The sequence below is a fragment of the Anopheles nili genome, chromosome 2 (assembly GCF_943737925.1).
Source record: "Anopheles nili chromosome 2, idAnoNiliSN_F5_01, whole genome shotgun sequence".
Lineage (NCBI taxonomy): Eukaryota > Metazoa > Arthropoda > Insecta > Diptera > Culicidae > Anopheles > Anopheles nili.
The window spans coordinates 52,433,943-52,456,749 of NC_071291.1; the positions used below are offsets into that span (position 1 = coordinate 52,433,943).

The following is a 22,807-nucleotide window of genomic DNA, read 5'->3' on the forward strand; positions in this document are numbered from 1 at the left end:
TTCTTCCCATCCACCTACTTTCGGGCTGGGTGCAATCTCGGAACAATCATACCCAGGCCGGCCCTCCGTCGGAGTGCTGCCGATCGCAAAAATTGGCCCCACATCGAAGTGCAGCGATCGAAGGAGGATTTGTGGGGGGTCAAACAGGGGTGCGTGTGTCCGGTAAGGCCGCACAGCAGATTAGTAAGCGGTTTGCTCTCCACGGAAGCCATGGCTGCGTACTCTCTCTCTCTCTCTCTTTGGCCGCGTTCCGCTCACAAACACTTCATTGCGTATGGCTGCGGCGGATCGTTTCGTAGTCGCGACGCGCGCGAGTTTCAAATTTCGATGAAACACCGACGTGAGACCGGACCGGCTTCCAAGTGCGTCCGCAGGTCTAGAGAGCCAACGCTGGTGTGTTGGTGCCAGCGAACCGGGCGCTCCGATTGGCGCAGCAGCACCTGCAATGCGAAAAATCGCCCGGTCTCGCCACCAACACAGGGCTGCCAACGTGAGCGGCAGCAGAGCAGTAGCAGCAGTACCGCGGTGGTGTTCCCGCAGGTCCGGGATCGGGATTTCCCAGCGCTGTCGGGCCAAAGGGACCGGGTTAGAGGGCAAAAGGGGGCCCACAAGAAATAAAAAAAAAACGGGGCAAAATTTGACGCGTCAGGGAAGTAAAACCCTGAGCGCCAACGCCTACACCGTCGGCTAATGAGAGAGACACGAGAAGGCCACTGCGCTCAGCCTGCTGGGAACAGGTGGATGTTTTAATGCGGATGCGGTGCTACGTTGTAGTAGTGCCCCTATCGAGCGGGCGAGTGTGGAGCACACGGGATGGTTGATAATTTTATTGTGCTCTTCACTACGGTACTACTACCATTCGAGCCTGCGTTAGTTGTGTGCCCATTTTTGGAACGCTGCGCCGGTGGCGTGTGGCAGCTTCGTCATGAGAGCGAAGCGCTTACGCACACAGAGAGGAATGCACCCGAGCCGTGTACGGTGGCAGCATCACGCTTTGGGAAACAGCTCCGTACAACAAACGCTAATGATGGCAGCCGTCGGTAGTAAACATTCCGCTTCTCGCCCGTTTATTCGCTTTTCCATCCCCCTTTTTTTCTGGTGGGACAAACGCTCAATGCGCTGTTTCCTATCGGCTGACTCGCTTTTGATGAGCTGTTTTAATTGCTTTTTTTTGGGGTGGGGTGTAAAATAAATTTGTGGTTTTCCTTTTGTGTTGCCCACAATCGAATGTAATGAACAGCCCAAGCGCAGATGATAACAGCACCTGGGTAGATAGTATAGCGATAGCAGGAATGCATTGGATCTTCCGTCCTTTTTTGACCAGTTACCAGCGCACAGGTTGGCGCATCTGCTCGCGGTTGCTTATCAGCCATTACGTCCGGTTGTATCGCACTGTACGTGACATTCAATATACGCCATCGATCACCATTGCTCGAATTGCGTCCATTCGGTGTAATTGATCAATAAACGATTCAATTCCACGATTTGCCCACCCGTGATGGAGGCGCCCAGGGATCGCAGACCGGGCATTGCATGGACCGATCCGCAACAGGTCGGAAAGCGAGCGTGCGAGCTGAAATGGACGTTTGTCGAAAGTGGCACACGGGCACGGACGGATCCCGGGGAAGGTGTGCATTAAACATGCACACTGGCCGCCAGTGCTCCTTTTGTACCGCAACCAACACAACGCTCGAAGGTGTTGACCGGGCTGGTGGAGTTTGCTGACGCAAAACCGTGCCTCTCGCACGCGGAAGCGCTGGCGTGATAACCTTATTTTAGATTCCAGGGCAAGCTCTTATGCTGTGATACAGCTTACGCCAATGACATACATATACCCACGCAGCGCGCGTACCCATACACCGGTGCGATGCGGTTCGTGTCCTTACAGCAGCGCAAATATGTTGAGATTCATATCTCTCTGGCGTCGTCTCTGGGATTCTGACGCGTTGACCAGAGCTGACGTTCTGGGACCGACTCCAACCCCCACCTCTCCCAAGGACTTTCTGGCCAGTCGTCCTTCGGATGCTGCAGGAGATGAACTGAATGATGAGCGAGCCTCCATTCGTATCGCTGACGATGTAAACAATGCCACCATGGAGGTTGCTCACCCGCAACTATGCGCGAACGTACACACATATGCAATGCCACGCGAAAGCTTCTGTGGAAAATCGCCATTTTCTAATTAGTGTTTGCATTAAATTTTCCTAGCAGTTTTCGAGCAAATTTTCAACCCAACAAATCTCTCATCTAGTATGCCATGTCTAAACAGTCAAAATATCGCAACTTTGCGAGCGCTTTTCGAGTAAGTTTGCCTGTTTGGCAAAAGGTGGATTGTTCTGTATAACTTACAAAAGTGATACAATAACCGTGAGCGTCATCAACTGAAGTTGCTAATGATTTTAATGCTATTTACATTTAAGTATTCCAGAGCTAAAACAATCAGAGAATTTAATCATGATTTAGAGGCGATTTTTCGAGAGCATTTGTCTCCCGGCAAAAAGGTGCATTAATCTTGATTACCCCGTAGCAGGTAGGAGTGAGTATTTATGAGAGTAATTAGGGCTATTTAAGCTCAAACAAAGACAAAGCAAAGTTGCACGGAAAACTCCTGATCTAAAGTAATTTAGGTCATGCCTCCGATCGTTAACCGTACGGTTGAAACAAAAAAGAATATCCTTTTTTTTTGTACAAAGCCAATGTCGGGTGTTGGTCATTTTTTTCAAAACAGCGGTAGATAAAAACACGTGCATGTGTGTTCATATCTGCAAATTAATTTTCCCGCAACTAGGAGGAAATAAACATTATCTTAACCTTGAGCACGTCAATGATCGAGCGCACGGTGCTTGTGGGCTCGGCTTAATTTGATTAGCTCCTAGAATGGGCACGATAAAGAAAGAAAAAAAACAGAGAAAATTCCCCCTTCGTCAGCAAATGCTGCCCGATGGGCTACGTAACAGTTTGCCGACACTCACGCGTGCTTCCCGCACGGCACACGGCTTTCTTGTCACCACCACGCATCGGGAAGGGATGGCGCAATGGCACTTCCTGGCGTTTTTTTTGGTTTCTCCCACTGCACATACGCGCCAGCTTCGAGGCGTATTGCAGCAGACATGACGCTGGCATTGCGGGAAACTTTGCGGAAAATGCCGAGCCCCAGACGGAGACGACGCAACCGATCGCCAACAAGCCAACAATGGGATTCGATCGAAATGCTGGATGGTGCCACTGGGTGGGGTCTCAGTAAAAGTGGGCGACGTGGGGGAGTAGGAACGACGGGGGAAGTGTCACTGCAGTTTTTGAGTCGTTTTTTTAAGGAGAGTAAGAGGAGAGAGTGTGTGTGGGGGAGCCATTTTCGCCCTCTTTTTCCAGCCAGTGTCTTTTTGGAGCTGGAGCGTGGAAATTTTTCAATTTTCCTCACTAACGGGCATAATGCTAGTGTGTGAGGTTTGGGTGCTGGATCGTCAAAATCGCCGGGAAATTTTCGGTGCCAACAACAGCTACAGCTAGCTGGATTGCATGAGTGCGGTGTTGACGTGAGATGCGCCCATGTGGCCTCTCGATAGCCTGCAGGAACGCAAGGTGGTGTGCCTGGACGGGCACGGTCACGAAATTGAAACCGAACGGGTTGCGTGAGTCTATTTTTGGTGCTATTTTAAATTACAGCTTTTGCAACAACTCCGAAACTGCTGCGAAAAAATACGCAAAGCAAAATAAACATCTCCTGCGCCTGTATGGCTCGTGTTTTTTTTTGCTGCTCTTCGCCAAGCGGCATCAGCAGCGATAACGGCAGCAGGACGTTGGGCGCCATCGGTTTGTGCGCATTCTGGTGCGCTAGCGGAAGCATTGGCGTAGTGTGGCGAAAAACGCTACGCTATGCTGTCGACGTCATGCGCATTTTGGGTGCCATCCGGAAAAGCTCCACGGCACCGACGCATTCAAGGGGGATTGAATTCTCCGAGGAGAACTTGTTGATTGTTAGGCTAAATGGCGTTTCCAATCAGTAAAGCAAGCACGTCACTGCGAGAAAAAAAGAAGCCCGCGAGAAAGTGTGGGCAGGAGCGAGAACCGCCGAGAACGGCCGCTTCGGTAGAGAGATGGAGAGAAAAGAGCAGGCGCCAGCAGTAGAGAGCATCCTCAGAGAGAAGGCTCGAGGCAGCGTTCTGTACATGTGCGCGCGGAACCTGTGTGCGAAGCTGAAGGAATTGCGAGGGTGAGCCTGACAAAGTAATCCTGGACATACACACACACACACACAGCAAAAACGGGCACGGCATGCAGCTATCCTTGCCGTATTCTCGCGTACTGCTGCAGCACAGCACCGGGAATGGCAACCCGGCGCGTTGCGGCATTTATGCTCCGTTTGTCCAAACCGACGCAAACCCGGGATGGCCTCGAAAACGCGACTAATATGCTCGCCGTGCGCCGTCCTAGGCCCGCATGCGGATGTTGAACTACTCGGACGGTTGACAAGGGGGCGCCGAAGTGAATTCCCTTCCAAGGTCCTCCCGGAAAAACGGGGCAACGATTTATGGCACTGCCCGCCCGGTGCACTCGATACGCGACCGAACCTGATCGCATTATTCTGTTAAGGTGGAGCCAACGGTGGACGCTCCGATACTCCGAGGCCCGCCCATTACTGCTGCAATGCGAAGCAATTTTGCGCAATCGAAGCCATACGCTACAGCGGTCGATGTTAATAAAATTATCTTATGCCTACCTCCCGCTGCATTCCGGCGCACCGTTAGCGGATGACACCCAACACCAAATTGTGCTAGCACGTACCAACGGTCAGGTGATAATTTGTGATGTTTGAAAAGCATAAGTGGAATAAATCATTAACATAATTTAAGCCCGTAGCCCCATGAAAACGGAACATCGCATGGGTGCCTGGAGATAGCAAATAACATGGTTTTTCAATCAGAATTTTATGGAATATTCACACAATGGCTTAGAATCTAGAAGAAAGTTTTAATACAGTTAAAAGAGATGCGTTATATTATTATTTTCATAAACACTAATGATACGGTTTATATAAAAAAACAATTTTAGGATAACTGATTTCCTGCAAATTTAAAAAATCCCTTTGAAGAATCTTGAGCGTTTCTTTAAATTTCAAAATAATTTTTTTATTAACCTTTGTTGTGAATATTTGACTGTCACAGGAATACATTTCCAATAAATGAATACTTTGTGTGCAATATGGAAATTAAAATGTCGAAATAGTTACAAATTACAAATTCCAAAAGCACGTGACAGCATTTAGGAAGCCACGTTTTCTGTTTGAAAATCATTTCCATATTCGATTTCGAACTTAAAATCGATGTTCGAAAAAAAATCGTTCCGAGTGTTGAATGAAATAAAATTAATTTTCAAATCAAAGCACTTTTAGTTTAGTTTTCAAGGTTTTCATTCGATATCTCGGTGAAAACCAAAAATAATATAAAACTATACAATTCGGGGTTTGTTGCAGCCCTATATTAAACCTTCGTATACTCACTATGACGTTCACAGTGGTCATTCGTCAGTGTTCAATCGTAGAATTGAATCAGCAAAAAACATAATTGCTTATTATTGTAAATATCTACATGGATAAAGAAAACGTCAAAAGTTCACTAAAATAACTTCTTGTTCTTGTTCTTCTTGTTTAATTTCATATATAAGGCTCGTTTCCTTCTGCACATTTTGAATCAAGCATGACATGCTTTTTGGCATCACCACATATTTTTTCCAAGAATCAGTTCATGTACGTTAGATAACTTTACTTGTAAAATCCACTGTGATGAGGTCAGCTTTTCATCGTTAAAGATAGTTAAGATGAGCTAAGTGTGCTGACCATGCGTATAGTAAGAATCTAAAAGTGGTTTATAATTTAAACTTCCTTTATATAAGTGCCTCTTTGTATTTATTACATTCATACTTCAGTGATTTGTTTTAAATCTTGCATCATTGGTTTTGAGCTCACAGCTCCTGGCGAAGAGCGCCATCTGTTAGATTTTATTTTAAAAAACCTTGCGTAACGCATAACAACTTTCCGAATTAAACGATTCTCTCATTTAAAGTTTTTCTGAAGATGTGAACCGTACAATATAACTCGAATGAGTGTGGTTTGACAGTAACGGTTTTGAAACAGTCCGAGAGAAAAGGACGATCGCTCCGTGAAGCCGATTACCCCAAAACAACAACAAAGGCTAGCAAAGCTTGTGTATTGATTTTTCTTTCTAAACGGATGCAAAAATGCATTCCGATAGTGTTTATCAGCTCGTTCACGAGCTCGTTGAATCTATCGGTTTGCAGCATCACTCAGAAGAGGCGGTGAAAGTGGCAAAAAAGTGTAAATGTCGTGCATTTGGAATCTTGCTCGGCAAACAAGAGTGCACAGCAACTGCAACGCAATCTGCACCGACGCCGGATAACGATGCTTCCGATCCACTGTCCATGCTGGAATGTTACCTCTTTGAACAGCAAATTACTTCACGCTATCAATACCAAATGTTGCGGAACGAGCGTTTCGAGATACTGTTAGATCAAATTCGAAACTTCCCGGACAAAAACGTGAAGCTGGCCCAAGCGGATCGAGTTTTGTTGCAGTTTTTACTATCATTGAAAAATTCCGTAGCCGATTGCGCTGACATCCATACTGAAGTGAGAAGCGGCTAGAAGAGTACGAGGTAGACGATAGTTATCGATTCTTTCTCTCTCTTTATAGACACCATTTTTTGGTCACAGTAAGATGCCTGCAGCGCGTTACGGACCATACCCGCTCTTCCATGATGAGGACTTCCACATTGATGATCGTTTGTTAGCTGCTTGCTACGATGATAAAACAAACCCATATCTCTTCCGTCCCACTTACAACGTGTTTACCAGCAACCTTGCCAAAATGATTGCCGATGAAGCGACGCGCAAAGATCCTCTTTCGGTGGAGTGTTCCTACTTTAGTGACAAAATGGCCAAAATGGAAGAATATCAAGGCCCGTTTCGTTACAACCTTCTTAGAGCGATTCGGCAATCTGTCAGCAACACAAACAAAACGTTAGATACGAGGTTTGACATCTTACAATACAACAAACAAGAGCCTAAGATTGAAAAGAGAATATCATTGATATTCGGCATGAACTGGGAAAATCTCGGGGAACATTATGTACCTGAAGAGAAATCGTTTACTACCGAATGTCCTGGAGCAATGTTCCGTTTTCTGGCTGCACAGGCGAGCAGTATGGAATTGGAACTAACGGAGATGAAAATTGTCTCCCGAACTGATTTTTTGCGTGATATCAAATATCTTTTAAGTAAGTAACAAGGTATGGAAAAGGGTTCATTCGCATAATTAAACTTGAAACTTTGTTTTGCAGCCGGTGTCAGTTCCATATTGTTTCAATTCGACGGAGCTAACCGTTTTCAATCAATTACAAACATTACTATCGAGGACGTTAGAATAGAGTCGATTCGATCGTTAATAGAACAATCGTTAGAAATCGGCACGTGCTTCCGGCGACTGCACATGATGACGCGCAAGAATCCCTATACACTTGAGATGATATGCGAAGGATTCGTTTTTAAGGCGTTTTGTGATAGTGTGGAAAATTTCCTGTGCGGTTACCGTGTTATCGTTAACAGCTATACCGGACAATCTTTGCTGCAACTGCTTCAAATGCTCTCACCGGTAAACGATCAGCTACTGTCGTTGGCTAAATTGTGCGGTCTGCACCCGAACTACGAAAGTGACCAAGAATTCCCCACCGGCTCGTTACTACTCAATCATTTGTATCGTGAATTGATTGAGATAACGCGCCCAGCAGTAAGCGTCTTCCTGCTGTGCATTCTGCGGCGATGTTGTCTTGAGTACTTTGCAATCTTTCAGCGGTGGCTTTTTGGTGGGCAATTACACGATCCTTCCGATGAGCTTTTCGTCTATTTTGTAGATCATTATAGATCAAACACGAAACACTTCTTCGATAAAGCTTATTTAATTCGGCGTCATAGTGTTCCCAGTTTTCTAAAAGGCTACGAGGAGGATATTCTGCTCTGTGGAAAGTATGTGATGCTGCTTAAAGCGTTTCGCCCATTGGTAAGTAGCATCGAACTTCCTTCACTTCCACATTATTATTAATTTTTCATTCTCTTGTCTATTTCGGTGCAGCATCCAATATTCACCCTGCGACAGCCAGAACTAAACGTGTGTTTGTCATTTGACGAAATAGCTCAGCTACAATCGCGGTGGCTACAATACGCCAGCAAGGCGCGTCAGCTCTGCGGTCCAGCCGTTTCTGTTCGAGAGCTGTACGAAACAAAGCAGCGAGAGCGAAACGAGTTCTACCGCTTAGTGGAAGCCAACTTCCGCACGTACATGGACCAGTGGCGCGTGGAGCAGGAAACGGAAGCGTTGGAGCAGAGGCGTCGAAAGCAAAAGCAAATGGAAGATTTATTGGGACACTTGAACGAGATACGTGAAAAAAAGTTAATTGCCAAACGCCAGGAGATGCAGGAAGAATTACAACTGGAACAAGTCAGGCTCGAGATGGAAAATAGACAGCTGCTAAGAGAAAATCTTGAGTTGAGCCATCGCATCAAAAAATATTCGGACTTAAACTCCATAATGGACGCCAAGCTAGATGGATTGCCAGTGAGCTCGACCGAATTAAGTATTGTACCCGTGGTAACTATCACCACCGACTGCGCAACCGATGGAGCGAGTGACGATGGTCCTTTCGAGAGCTGTCGTGAGAGTCGAGCTAGCACGATTAGCGTTTCTGTGTACGAAGACGCCCAAAAGTCTCCGTCATTAAGTGTAGACTGTTCTCCGTATGGAGGTGACAATAGCGGCAGCTGTAGTTCCGGTACTAAGGGGGATCTGTCCTCGTGCAGCGTGGAAGAACTCGACTGCACAATCGTTGAAGGTCCAATAATTCCAACGGTTGAAACGCCACAGCTTCCACTCGACAGTGATGAAGTAAATTCGAATGTACTGCAGGATGTCGTAATGAGCGAGGGTGAACGAAACCGTGCGAAGGTGTTGGGATCTAGTGTGGGGGTGTATCTAAAGGAAGACCACGCAAACGCCAATGTGGAGCAACTAGTTGTAGCAACTGCGACTGCCGGAATGCGTAAACTCACCGAGGCTCAGCGTAACAAGTTGAAAATTCTTTCCCAAGAATTTGAAATAACTCCAACGGTAAATCCCAACACAATCGATGAGAACTGTAACCGGCTCGAAGAACGGCGGAAGAACCGTGAAAGGATACTGATTAGTGACTATACCACGCGTGATGTTGAAGAAACAGGGTCCGTAGAGAGCGGACAGGCAGCACAAGAGCTGACGGAACTGCAAAAAAATCGTCGTAGAATTATGAACCAAGAATACAACATACTCACTGATGACCCTGACACGTTTGGAGCGACACGGCGTAACGTTAAACCCCAAATGTATTTGAACTTTGACTCGGAAAGAGCCAAAAATCGTCGGCGAATACTGGATTCGGAGTTTAACATCGCAACGGGTACGGAAAATTTTCCAGTTTCTCCGATGTCGGTGGATAGTGACACCGTGGACGATATGATGAGTCCTTTAACGCAGTCAGCCGGAACGCCAAAAATCACGATAAACGATGAAAACGATCTACAAAACGATGTCAATGCTAATCCCGTTCCAAAGAAGGCAGATGGTCTTCGGTTGAATGTTCTGGCAGCAGCTGAAGCTGCGGAACGATTAGCCATCGATCGACGCTTCGGAATTCCGGATACTGCTGCGTTGGAAACGGAAACACCGGCTAGCGCACGCAAATCAGCAGCCAAAGATGGACTAGATGGGGCGTTCGATTTTATGCGAACAAACGTTTTTGAACGAAGCGAAGATTCTGTTGCACACCCCAGCACATCTTCTGGATCAACGGTGGAAAAGTTCGAGCGAAACGATGAACAAGAGGATGAAATTTATCTAGAGTTTGTGCAAGCGTTGAAAAAACAATCTGTCAACTTTTGCCGTCTCGCGATTCCTTCGTCGGATTGCAACGACACAGAGCTTTCGACAGTTGCACAGAAGCCACGACTAGAGCTCAATAGTGTGGATGTTCTCACGATAACCCGATTTTTGCAGTACTCTTTGGTGATTCCACTCAAAACACACATGGAGATCGTGAATAACGAAATATTAAAGATGTATCTGTACGATCTGGACATTCTCGGGCACTTCGAGAGCTTGCGGAATTACTTTTTGTTCATGGATGGCGAGTTTTCCGCGCACATCTGCGACAGCCTTTTCTATCGGTTGGAAGCAGTTAGAACACCCGAAGAGCTATTGAATTATCAAACGCTTCACTCGATTCTGGATGGTGCGCTGTACTCCAGCAATGCTGGCGCCGATCGGAACGCGGATCGACTATCATTTATCGTGTGCCAAATGCCCGAAAAGTTTGACTTCTATACACCGAATGTGTTTAGCATGCTAAATTTAAGCTACCGCATCGAGTGGCCCCTCAACTTGATCCTCACGCCGGAGACAATCGATCAGTACACGAATGTGTTTAAATATCTGGTGAAAGTGCGCCGGGTAAGCTACGTGTTGGAGGATTCTTTCCAGTTGCTGAAGGAAGCAAGCAAGCAGCTTGGCAAGCCATTGTTGCACTCTCCACAGTACGCTCGCGTTCAGCTTATTCGGCATAAACTGTCCCATTTGGTGAACGCTCTTAAAAACTACATTACGAGCAGCGTGCTGCACGCATCCTGGGAGACATTCCGCGAAGAGCTGCAAGATGCGACCGAGACTATGGAGGACCTTTACCGAAAACATCGAGCTTATGTGAAGCGTATAGTCTTCCTGTGTCTTTTAAACAAGCGCAGCATTGAGTTTTACAACAATATTGAGCAAATTTTCCGCGTTGTGTTACGGTTCTATCGACATTTACGCTCGAAGGATTGGCACTTGCAGGCTTCCACAGTTTCTGCGGCGGATGCGACTCCATGTGAAACGCAGTATTACGTGCATCCGCGGTACGAGCAGATCCTAGCTGATGAGCGTGATTTCGAGAAGCTCATCAAGTACACCATATATCTTGGGAACAAGATGTACGATCATGGCTATCAAAAGGAAATATCTGAGTTCCTGCACGTGATCAATATTAATGGGTATTATGATGATTGAAGTTCATGGACTAGCTAAATATTTTACTCAACAGATAAAATAGGCAAAACAATAATCTCAAAGGATCCATGACGCTCTGTCTATTTTGTTTGTATCCATTTTTACAGTCAATGGAAGGTGGTATTTTATCTGCAGCAAAATATGGAGAATTAAATGAAATCAAGAGAATTTACGAAAGGATGTGTGTGTTGTCTTACTGAAACACATAGATTGTTATCAAAAAAGGATTCGGTTTATACAGACTTGTTGATCTAATCATTATTTTAGGTATGTTAAAACTGTTAGTAAAATATGTAAATATATGTATTTAATTTTAGTATTACTTACTGTTGTATCGGCAGCGAATATTTTATATTTGCACAAAAATAAACTTCATATTGGCACTTTAATTGTTTTTTACAACCTGTGTTTTCTTCATAATTACATATAGTTTTGATTTGGTCAAGGAATATTCCTAGTTTTACGATACTATTCTTAACAATCGCAATGTATTTCTTGTATCCAAAATTCCAACAATGGTTAAAAAGAAATTTGAGTAGTCCGTAATATAGTTTTGTATGTTTAAAGAATAACAGCGAAGTTTGTGCGATATGGCTGTTGGAGTTATGAAAAAAAAGCTATCGAAAGGAAATATATTTATGGTTTGTTTGAATTATGGTTTTGTTCTATTTCAATCATGTATCATTCTTGAATCTTGAATGTATCATTCAAGAGACCATAAACAACTTGACATCTCTTCAGTAATTGTGCCAATTGATTACTGATAATGAAAATGGTAGAGTAGAACTGCAATCGAAGCTATAACGTTCCGTAACACATAACTTAATTGACACTGATAAAAACCAAAGAGTTTACGATTAAGAGAGAAAAATAAAGAATAGATTTAAATGAAAACATATGTAAAAAGAGAAGAGATAAACGGATAAATGTAACATATATTTCATAGAAATAAAAACCATTCTAATGAAACAATTGAATTCAAAGCTTTAGTTTTGAGATAGTTAATGTTATTAAAAAAAACAGCTAAGCTAATAAATTCAATTTGTCTTAGTTTCATGTGTTTGGCGAATAGCCAATGCACCATGTTGTATAGTCGTAACTAACATTGAATAGAATGAAAGCTGTAAATTTACTCTTCTCACCTTCAATGCCGTAAAACACTCCAACTGCGCCTTACGTTCGTAGCGTGTTTCTGAATATGCAAGCAGGTGATTGACTCCTTTAGAAACAACAGCCAAAAGTAACGAACGAACAAAACTCGTTTTCCTTACAACCTCTTGGCAAGTTACATCATCGCGTTTGGTAACGGATCCCTGCCAGGGCGGGTGAGAAAACCCCCAGAATCTCCTGCATAGAAATACTTAAAACGGTACATTTCCTAGCATCTCGGATCCACTCGACGCCAAGCGATGTTTCACTTTCGTTTTGGAACTACGCCCTGTCCGTTCCGTTTGATTTTCGGAGCTGACCGTGAACCCAGCGGATCATCACCATAATCTCCATAGAATCTGTCTATCACGAGGCCATTCACATCCTCCCGGCAGCACATTCCCTTTCTTTTGCTGTCCCCGTTTTTCGTAAACGAGCTTCACTTTCGTGGAGAATGGGCGTTTTTTTGTTGTTGTGTTGTTGCCTCCAAGAACAAGCCAAACGAACTCGCCGTGGAAAGCCGGACTCGAGGAACTCCTAACGATAATCAAATCAATGGTGCATGCTTTAGTCGGAATACCGTTAGATGCTGATGATGTTGGGGATGCAAACGCTGATGCAAACGAGGGTCATTTCGAACTTTTTTTTATGATGCTGATGCTCACCGCCTGAGGAGATTGTGGGATCCCTAGCAGCAGTACTTAAAAAGCCACTCGAAAGCCAATGAACCGCAACGTCTTCGTAATCAGATGGAAAGTAATTTCCATTTGGGATATGTTATCGATTATTATTCGAGCTAAAAATGCATATCACATACGGATGTTTTTCTTACGAATTCAGCTTTAGATCTCCTGAAGCAAAGTATGTTAAATATAAGATATTGGGATTGAATTGTTAATAAGCATAACGATTACGATTAGCATTTCTCACTAACGATTGCGATTAGCAATTTCTCACTATGAGCATTCGTATTATTTGCATCAAAAAGAGTTAGAAATGCAGCTATGCACCCGTGCATATATGCAGCTATGCAACAGGGATGATAACGATTTTTGAAATGTAATTGACCTAAAATTTTAAAACATACTAGTGTTGAAATGTATCTAGTTAATATGTATATTATTGTCATTTAGCTATCACTTTTTCGAGCTCATTCAAACTAGACGATCGGCATTCGTGATCGATACTTCACGTTCACGATCACAAAACGGTATGCTCAAGGTGCATTATTAGTTGCAGCAGTGACTTCAGCCGTAGCGGATGTACCTGTGCAACAATCATCAACTCTGGACCGTACAGGGACTCGTGATGACCGGGAATGGGCGTACGATTAGTGATAATTATACGACGTTTCAAAAGCGCGTTACGAGGTTTCATATTGGTGGCATTAGTCATTGGGAACAATATGTGCGACGTTATCCATCTGCATATACATTTGGTCAAATGGTTTGGTTACGAGACATGGTGTTTCGAGTTTTGTACAGAATCGGTCAACGGACGGATCTTATCTTAGAAAAAAAAACATCACAAATATAACATGTTAAATAACTTACCATGGCAGTTGTAATAGAAATATTGTGGCTATTTATCGATAAAAAAACTCATGAAAGAAGTAGAAAAATATTTTTAAAGCCTGCTACTGTTTCTTTTATATAGAGGATCAAGCCGTTGTAGTATTACATTCATAGTATTACATTCATTCGAAGTAGTATGCAAAAATTTTCTGCATATTTCACCATATTTTCTATTATCAATCTAAAGTCAGCAATAAATTGAAATGTATAGCAAATAATCAAACTTGTTGCATCTAAGGAATATTTAAGTTAAATCACAGCCAATGAAGTGTTCACTTTAGCTATCGATCGTTACGAAACAACTTTCGTGAAACGTTAGTTTTCGTGGCTATTTCATCACGTGTCATTTGCATTCGGCATATTATCTTCCGAATGCCGGCACCATGTTCTATGCACCCATCTGAGATAGCGCATATTTGTGCAAGCCGCACCAAAACAAAAAAAAAGGCCTACCCCACAAGCACATGAGCCACCACGGCATGCCGTGCCGAATCGCTGCGGTGATCGCGATTTTTTTTTCTGCTTCATGATCACGCTGTTTTCGCTTTCCGCCGCAATCGCACCTGAGCACGCCGTGTCCGCTCGGTCGGGTGTCGTAATTCGTGGCCGTCCCTGTGCAGCAGCAGCAGCAGCAGCTGGCCAGCAGCCGGGTCTTACACGTGTTCGGATCGGAGCGTATGTAACGCGGCCCTTCTGTTCCTCTGCGGGCGCGATCATGCGATCATGAGCCCTCCGAAGCCGAACGAATGAAGGAGGGGACAGCTGGGGGTGGAAAACCGCGGGACGGAAAAATGGCACAGGCGCGGGGATGGGGCCACTCGGTGGTGGAGCCGCACTTTTCCCTGGATTGTATAATCACGTCTTTTGCCGTGTGGCGATGAGGATGGGAAACGCGCCGGAATTGGCCGCGGAAAATTGGTTCACAGTGGCCGTGAGTGCGTGGAAAACGGAAGCATTTTCACTCCGCGGTGGTATGAGATGGAGAATGTGGTTGAATTTTCTCGCTCCATCTCGGGTGAAGGCTAATGTCGTTTGATTGGTTTGTGGGAGGACGAATCGTGCTTTGATTTTGTTTGCAGATTTTGTTGTTCTTTTCGTTTAAAAACCTACGAATCTTGCCTGATGTAACGGAATTTCACATTCTCATTTAGAGCGATAAACGCATATGGAATACCGTAATACATTGCAGCTTAACTGGTTTAAATCCTTCTTATTCGAATGCATGAGAATGCGTGACGAACTGCTTATAATTAATTTATATATTAATTTTGGAGTGCTGATTTTGGAGCGATAATTCTGATAAACGCATAGGAAATGTCATACATCATTGCAATTAATCTGATTTAAAATGTTCTTTTTTTATGGAACTATGAGAATTTGTGACGACCTGTGACTTCATCAAATGCCTTTGACTACGTTATGCATTAAATGCTATAAATGCAGAAATACATTAATAACTAATTTTATACCGATAAAATAAAAAAGTATGCACGCATATGAAATATCGTAACACATTGCAACTAATCTGGTTAAAATACTTTTATTTTGACAGACATATAATAATGTGTGACGACCATTTATTTATGCTACACATCAAATGCATGAAATGCAATATTAGCTGATGATATATTAACCAATAGCTGATGAAATATTTGAGCAATAAAAAAAAGACAAATGCATATAAAACATCGTAAAACATTGGAACTGATCTATTTTAAATTCTTTTGTATGACTGAGCTATGAAATCGTGTGTAGACGGTTTGGAACTTCATTAGATGGTTTTAATCAATGCAAAATGCAATAAATATAAAAATTGTGATGTCTAGGAGATCTCTTCGAAATTGTTGCAATGTTCTGATTTCTCCACACAATTGGATCCATTTTCGGCCCGAATTGCAAACAAGTGCCATAAGCTTATACCCGAAACGTGCTCGCTTTCCATCAGCTGTGTGGCTTAGCTTGACTGATAAGCCCCTAATCGCTATAAGCTAGGGGTTAGTTCGTGTCTCACCCCAATCCAGCACGCCCAGTACTAGCATTCCGATACTTCTATCAATCTCGCGCATCGCGATAAATGCACGCATAAGAGCACCGCAATGAAGATCGACCCCGACGCAAAAAGAGAAAGACAGCGCGTACCGAAAGGTAATAGGAAAGCTTCCCCACCCAAACCCCTTTCCACCGCGTCTAGCCCACGCCGCTCCCCACACACACACACACACAAACACATACACACAAGTGCGCAACGCTGGAAGATGCATCCAGATGGCGAAATAATGGGAAGAAAGTGGCAAAGCAAAAACCAACGAGCCAACGAAGGCAAAGAAAAAAAAAGAGCCCGGAACAGAGTTTTGCCGCCTCCGTTGCCGGGCGCCCTTCCTGCACGTCTAGGAAGCCATCACTGTGGGGGAAGGGGGCAATGCAACGAAGGTCCTCCCTTCGCATTCACCCACTCGCCCCCCCCCCCCCTCAGAGCAGCAATTACCTTCCCCATTGCGAACGAAATCGAAAGGGAAATGTGTATATGTAGGCCCCAACCTGGGTGCCCCCTGATTCGCTCGTGCCGCAAGGGCTCCCACCTCCCACCGCCACACTACCGCGCAGAAAAAAAGGGGTGGCTGGTGGGTGGTGGGTGCAGCGAGCCGTGACGTGCGCGCACCGCAAAAGTCTCGGTCGCGTTTCCTGCTTCGCCATAGTTGGCAAAAAGGCATCGATGTGCTAAGATAAACAACCGGCTCCAGTTGTTGCGGTTTCTACCGTGAACCGTGGGCTCTGGGCACGAAGTCATTTTGCCCTGCCAGCCACCCACCACCCCCAATGCAGATTGCATGGCCCTGCCCCTTCCTCACTCATTTCCCTCATTCACCATCAGAGCGCATGTCAAATTCGATACGTTCAGTGAAAATGAAAGTGAATCCAAGCCCCGCTGGGTGACGGCAAATGTCGCACGTTTGCTCTCAATTTCGTGCCCGGTTTCCCCCCCCCCCCGTTGGACATTTCCCGAGTCCAGCACTCTCTCGCTCTCTCTCTCGCCCTGCCGTTTGCCACCCTTGATTGTCTTCGTTGCTGGACGCTTGCCGGTGGGCACGAAAAGCAGCAGCATCTGCCCGAAAGCCTTTTTGAAAACGGGAAATGGGGACCTACCGGCGTTTCGTTTCGGTGGTGACGTAAGAGTTTGACATTTAGCGGGGTGACATTAAAATTTTGAGCTAATAAAGGCCAGTGAAAGAGGCGGGAGGGGGGAGGGGAGGCGGGGAACACCCCTAGGCAAGGTGGCTCGATTTGGTTGCGGAATTCGGAGGCTCCTGAAACAGCCTCCCGGTGCCTGGTGGGAGCTTTCGGATTAGAAAAGCCATCATCGCACAGGTTGTTACGATATTCGAAGCGATGCGTCTAGGATAGGTTGATTATGGAGCTATTTCTTTTATGTAATAAAATGTTACATTGCTTATTACCTTCATCGATTGGGTGATGTTTTTTGTAAGCTTATTTCCCAATCGACCGATCGAGCTTTCAAGCCATCCCCAAAAACTTTAGCCTTGCGTTGGTTTGAATTATCCCTAATAATTGCGTCGTACACTGATTGCTATTATGCTACCGATCAGCTCACAGTCTCAGATGGATTACGATCCGCTCGGTTTCAGGTGCAGATCAAAGTAGACCGGACCAAGCAAAGCTTAACAAACGCTCGCAATACGTCCACATTCCACAGATCTGTCAGCTACTGACCGTTCGCAGAGGGTTCGCTATAACACCCCCTGCAAGCTGCCATCCTACAGTTCAACCCTCCCACACTGGTGCAACGGAACCAGCTGGAAATATGACACTCGGAAGCCGCACAAAATTTTGCAATCCCAATTCGCTGGCACGGTCGAGTTCGCGCGCATACCGAAGAGTTGGCTGCGACATTCCGACGCGGATTGTTGAAAGCTCGCCGAGGGCACTGAGGGCCTTAGGTCCGTTTCTGGTGGTGGAGAAGCAAAAAGAAATAATGCCCAGCTGAGCATGTTGGGGCGAGTTTTTCGGAAGTCAAGCAGGTATTGTGTCACCCGCAAACTGCACCCAAGGCGGTTGCACAAGCGTGCTGCAAGCACGAGAATTGCTTGATAAGTCAGTGTAGCAGATTCGTTCGTTTTAAATGTCGTTTTTGTCAGCTCAATTCTGTGGAAAATGACGCATAAAATCGCAGTACTTGCTCCTGATATAATGTTTCTATTTTTAGGCATTTATCACATGTCGCAAGATGGGTGTATCGTTCGATAATTATGACAAGCTACAGAATATATGTATGCTTGTGACCGATATTTTCCGTCTGACAGCGAAATTTCAGCTCGCTCTGCTAACCACGCCAGGCTGCATGTTCCATTTGCATGTACCGTTGGCAGTGGTTTTGATATCGTAGAAACCAACGCGAAAAAAAAAACACAACAACAAAACTAAAACAATTGCAGCTTTCGTGTCGTTTCGCTGTGACAGTCACCACAGCGCACGGGTTTCGTGGGGTCGACTTTACCTCTCCAAAAAGGCCACAAAAGCCCGCACCATTCAATGCTGATGTGTGTGCCGCCAAAAATATGACACTGACAGCTAAATGCTGGTTCGCATAAAACAGATGCAAATGCATCTCGCGCCCCACGCGCGGAGTGGGAAAGCGAACCGATCGCAACAAAAGGCAACAACGACCGCCGGCAGCTGCAGCACAATGGGCGAAAAATCGCCTAGCAAGCCGCCAAGATGAACGATGTGAATAAAACTGCACATTTTACACGGTCTCTCTCTCTCTCTCTCGGTGGGGCCATGGTACGGGGTTTGGGTGGCCAGTTGCACTACCGGTCCGGTGGTACGATAATTTACATCAGCATTTGTGCGAACCGTACATTTACTTGTGCAGCGGACTGTATTGTCGTGCCGCTAGACGCTGTTTCACTTTCCATCGCGCTCGAGTCGGCTATTTTTTTTTGCATTGAGAGCTGTATTTGTAGTTTTTTTTCTCCGGTTTTATTTGCTATCGCTTGCAGCAAATACTGCGCTCCAGTTGCAGGACCTTAAAAATGAGATTTTTTATGCTGCCCTTTATCGAAACGCTCTTCCCGTTATGTATTTTCCCGAGTTGTTGCGTTGATTTTACCATTTGAATAATTCACCACGGAATAAATATGATTTAATAATCAAATAAAACATGGTTCATCATTTTCATTATTATACGATAGAAACAAAATGTGCAGAAGCTTTCGTTTGTTCCATATTCTACCAACAATTATTTTCAACTGCCTCGTATTGAAAGTGAAATTTTAAAATCCTTATGTAAAAAAATGATAAAGCTTGTGGTATTTGGAGGGTTTCGACCTTGTTAATCGATTTTAATGTATTTTTATCCTCATTTTGGCTTTTTTCTCTATTCTTATGCTATGTTCGTGTCTCTATGTCTCCATCAATGGCTCTAGCAACACGAGGCACCCCAACAAGGTCATTTGAAGCCGGATCACAACGAGCAGCTGAGCTTCGATTTAAATATTTAAATTATACATTTCCAGCTCCATTCACGGTTGACTTTAGCTCAATAGTACACAGCAGTAGACAATATCTATAAGCTGCGAGGTCATTCAGCAAAGAAAAAAACCGTTGCTATTCAGCAAAAATTGTGAAACGCAGCATAAACACTTTTAGACGTGTAGAAAATGCACGTTTTCAAATACATGTTATCTGCTGATTCCTATTTTATTTATAAATACATATTTCTTTGATCATTTGAATGTTCAAATCACACACACAATGGTCCTCGAATGTCCACATGACTGTTACTACTTAGTAGCCTCGAACTGGTTCAAATGTCGTAAGTATCGTAAGCTGATGAACGACCGCAAAAGCACTAGGAAATTCCACTCCATCCAGCTTCCTTTCACGTGCTCATCCGGTTCGCCTAAGTCGTTGTCATTGAGCGAGCTTCCAGCGCCGCTGGGGTCCGCTATTACGTTGATTATGCTGAAGCTGTTACGTCTCTGCCAAAGCTGAGTCCGGGTCCGATGCCCATCATCGTGGTTGTTGCTGCTTCTGCATGCTCTTTGGCTCACGTCTCGCACTGTCCCGTTCTAGCGGTTGATGAACAAACCAAACACGACACGACAGAGAGAGAGAGAGAGAGAGAGAGAGAGAAGAAAAAACGCACGAAACATAAAACGCTGCGCTGCGTTGATGGAAGATTGATGACGTTGGTACGCGCTACTGCACGCTGCAACGGTGACTGCACATAGTTGCGGAGGGCGGATTGAGCGCGTTTTGGGGACAATAAACTGGCCACAATCGGTTGCCTTGGCCTCCGCAATGGCCCGAGTGGGTAATCTCGCGTTGCTTCATCCGTTGGTGCTGCCATGGCCCTGCGAATGCCCTTTAGCAAACCGTTGTGGCGCTGTAGTGAAGAGCTGATTGCTTTTCACCGACCGGGTAGTTAGTCGAGCTTCGGGTAGAGTGTCTAATGTGGAAGACCCCAACGTCCCCTTGCTGGCGGATCAAACGATGTGACCGGGGGCTCTTGCAAGTGACCTCCGTTGGTTGCACTTGTGCAGGTGCTCTACTTTTTTGGGGCTGTGGCTGTTTTTGAGTTGTCAGTTTCTACATCTTCGGCGATCAGCATTTGGGGCCTTGAAATATCTTGAATTCTGCTTGATTGTTATTTAGGTTGAAGAAACTTTTTGTTTGTTTGTGTTTGATAGGCGTTGGAGTATCGAATGTGTAACAAAAAAAAAGTGAGCAAGCTTTCTTTGCCAACCCAAACATTTATGCAATTAATAGTTTGAGTAACAGGGATGAGAAAGCAGGCTATTGGTAGCTGAATTTCGGTTTAAATAAAACTAAATTTTAAACATTTTCAACATGGAATATTGTGTTCTTTTGTAGCAAGTAATAAGTAGGTAGTACACTGTGCCATTTATTTACGCAATAAGCCACAGTGACCACAAAGACAAAAAATACCAGATAAATAAAAGAACAAATATGAATCATTATTAAAAAGACTACGTACGTCATTTACGTGTCTCACAGATTTTTCTTCGATTAAATGTTAGTCATGTTACTAGAAAACCCTAATGATGAGTAGTATTACCGCAAAACCTACTGTAGCATACCGCAGTGACCTCAGGTATTCGTTCTCGGTAATATACTGCATGTGCAAGTGCCAAATTTGAATAAAATACAGCTTTCCCATCCACTGCTTTTCAATGAATTTGTGTTTTAAATTCCATCAGCCAATCTATTTACTGGGGCTTAGTTGTTTTGTATTGTTTCAAAATTGAGCAAAAAAAAAGCTCTCCCCCCTCGCATGGCTACGCAAACAACAAGAAGTGTCCTTGTCATAACGGTGCAGGAAAAAGCACGTTGCTTAGATTCCTCTAATCGCCCCATCGAGCTTAGCCCACGGTGCCACAGAGCCGTCAAGTGGCCAATTTCTAAGCGCATTCCGTGCACTCCACCGGTGAGGAGTTTAATTGAAAATTTCCGATAAGAGAGCGCGATCTGCAACCACCTTTAAAGCACCCATCCGGCTGCCCCATCAACCCCACACAATTGCCTGGGCCACTTACGAGTGAGACGCCACTAATTTCCTTCACCTTGCCAACAGCGCACCCAAAGAGTGCCACACAAATTGGGGCCGAATGGCTGGTCCGGACCATCGGCCATCGATTTCGAGGTGGCCGTTCTTTTTTTTCTCTTCTTCTTCTCTTCGTGATCATCGCGGTCAAAAGTCAAGAGGCACCGGGCACGATCTCGCGGGTGCGCATGGCGTTGTGAAAGTGAGAGTGTTTCACCCCTTCGAAATGGCCACCTTTGGGGTGGGTTGCGCTGAATCGTCTCTTTCCTTAAGGGTTGCCACATCCCTAACCCCAGCCGTCGGGTGGTTCCATCTTCTCCATCAGAAGATGGTGCAGGCGAAATCGAGCGAGTGATCGTGACGAGGTGGCGAGAATGACTCACCAGCTCGATTTGACTGATTTATCGAGGTCCTTCACGTCTAACACTCGACTCGCCTAATGTCAAGCTTCAGCTATGGGGTGCATGAGGCGCGAGCTTTTTAACGTTTGCAACGAGCACGCCACCGACCAGCTCGTGCAGGAGTTCATTATCTTTCCGCGGGCGTTATTTATTTTATTTTACGATACTAAACTTCCTAACTCCTCGCGTCGGAGTGAGAAACCGTCCGACTGAAGCCGGAGCTTAATGCAACGATAGCTTAAGGCCGGCACCGAGGGTTGAGCCGCAAATGAGGCTCGTCTCTCGATGGCTTATGTGCTGTCGGTGGGTGCCGTTTCGAGGCTTGGGTTGCGGTTGCAAAACGACGCAAACATCCTTGGCGGGCTGAGATGGTGATGGTCGTTGGTGTGGCTGCTTTTTTTTGTCCCTCCATTCCGGATCTGAGATGCAGCGGTGCTCAGCTCGTACGGACATCTCGCTTGGGGTTTGAAGGTGGAGCGACTGTTTTCATTCCATTTGTATTAACTGTATGGAAATGAAGCGTTAAAATATACTTTATGCAGTAGATTTTACTGCAGATGAAAACAAGGCCTATTCTTGAGCTGATCTTCTCCAAACAGCAGACATGAGGAAGGATGAATTTGATGAAATCAAAACCAATTGCATTTAAACGGTATTTTAAACGAATGAAACGCTAGTATTTCATAAAATAGTTGCAGTAAGACAAATATTGATTAAATATTGTTCATGTGCAACGATCAACGATCAAGGTTTAAGTTTGGGTTTTGTTAAACCATACTCGTAAACGCCGTGATGTATTTTAAATGAATGAAAGGCTAGTTTTTTTTATGAAATACCTTAAATATTTTTTATTCAACAGAAAGTATTGTTGAGGAAATATGGACTCCTCCTATTCTTGAACTAGCTCCTCAATAGTTGCTGTCCTCGAATCGAGTTTAAACGCCATCAACTTCGTGATGCG

The 22,807-nt window shown here is 44.8% G+C and overlaps 1 protein-coding gene across 1 annotated transcript; it reads left to right on the forward strand.

Annotated features, from left to right (window-relative positions):
- The first annotated feature begins 6,234 nt into the window (after positions 1-6,234).
- On the forward strand, positions 6,235-11,369 carry LOC128732049 (gamma-tubulin complex component 6). The gene is made up of 4 exons (XM_053825211.1): positions 6,235-6,642; positions 6,707-7,289; positions 7,353-8,068; positions 8,141-11,369. Exons 1-4 carry the CDS (start codon positions 6,235-6,237, stop codon positions 11,135-11,137), a joined length of 4,704 nt encoding a protein of 1,567 aa, XP_053681186.1. The 3' UTR covers positions 11,138-11,369.
- Positions 11,370-22,807: the final 11,438 nt, after the last annotated feature.

Coding starts and splice junctions, on each gene's coding strand:
- LOC128732049 (XM_053825211.1), top strand. CDS start 6,235: ATGCATTCCGATAGTGTTTATCAGCTCGTTCACGAGCTCGTTGAATCT. Junction 6,643..6,706: donor GCGCTGACATCCATACTGAA/GTGAGAAGCGGC, acceptor CTCTCTTTATAG/ACACCATTTTTTGGTCACAG. Junction 7,290..7,352: donor TGATATCAAATATCTTTTAA/GTAAGTAACAAG, acceptor TTTGTTTTGCAG/CCGGTGTCAGTTCCATATTG.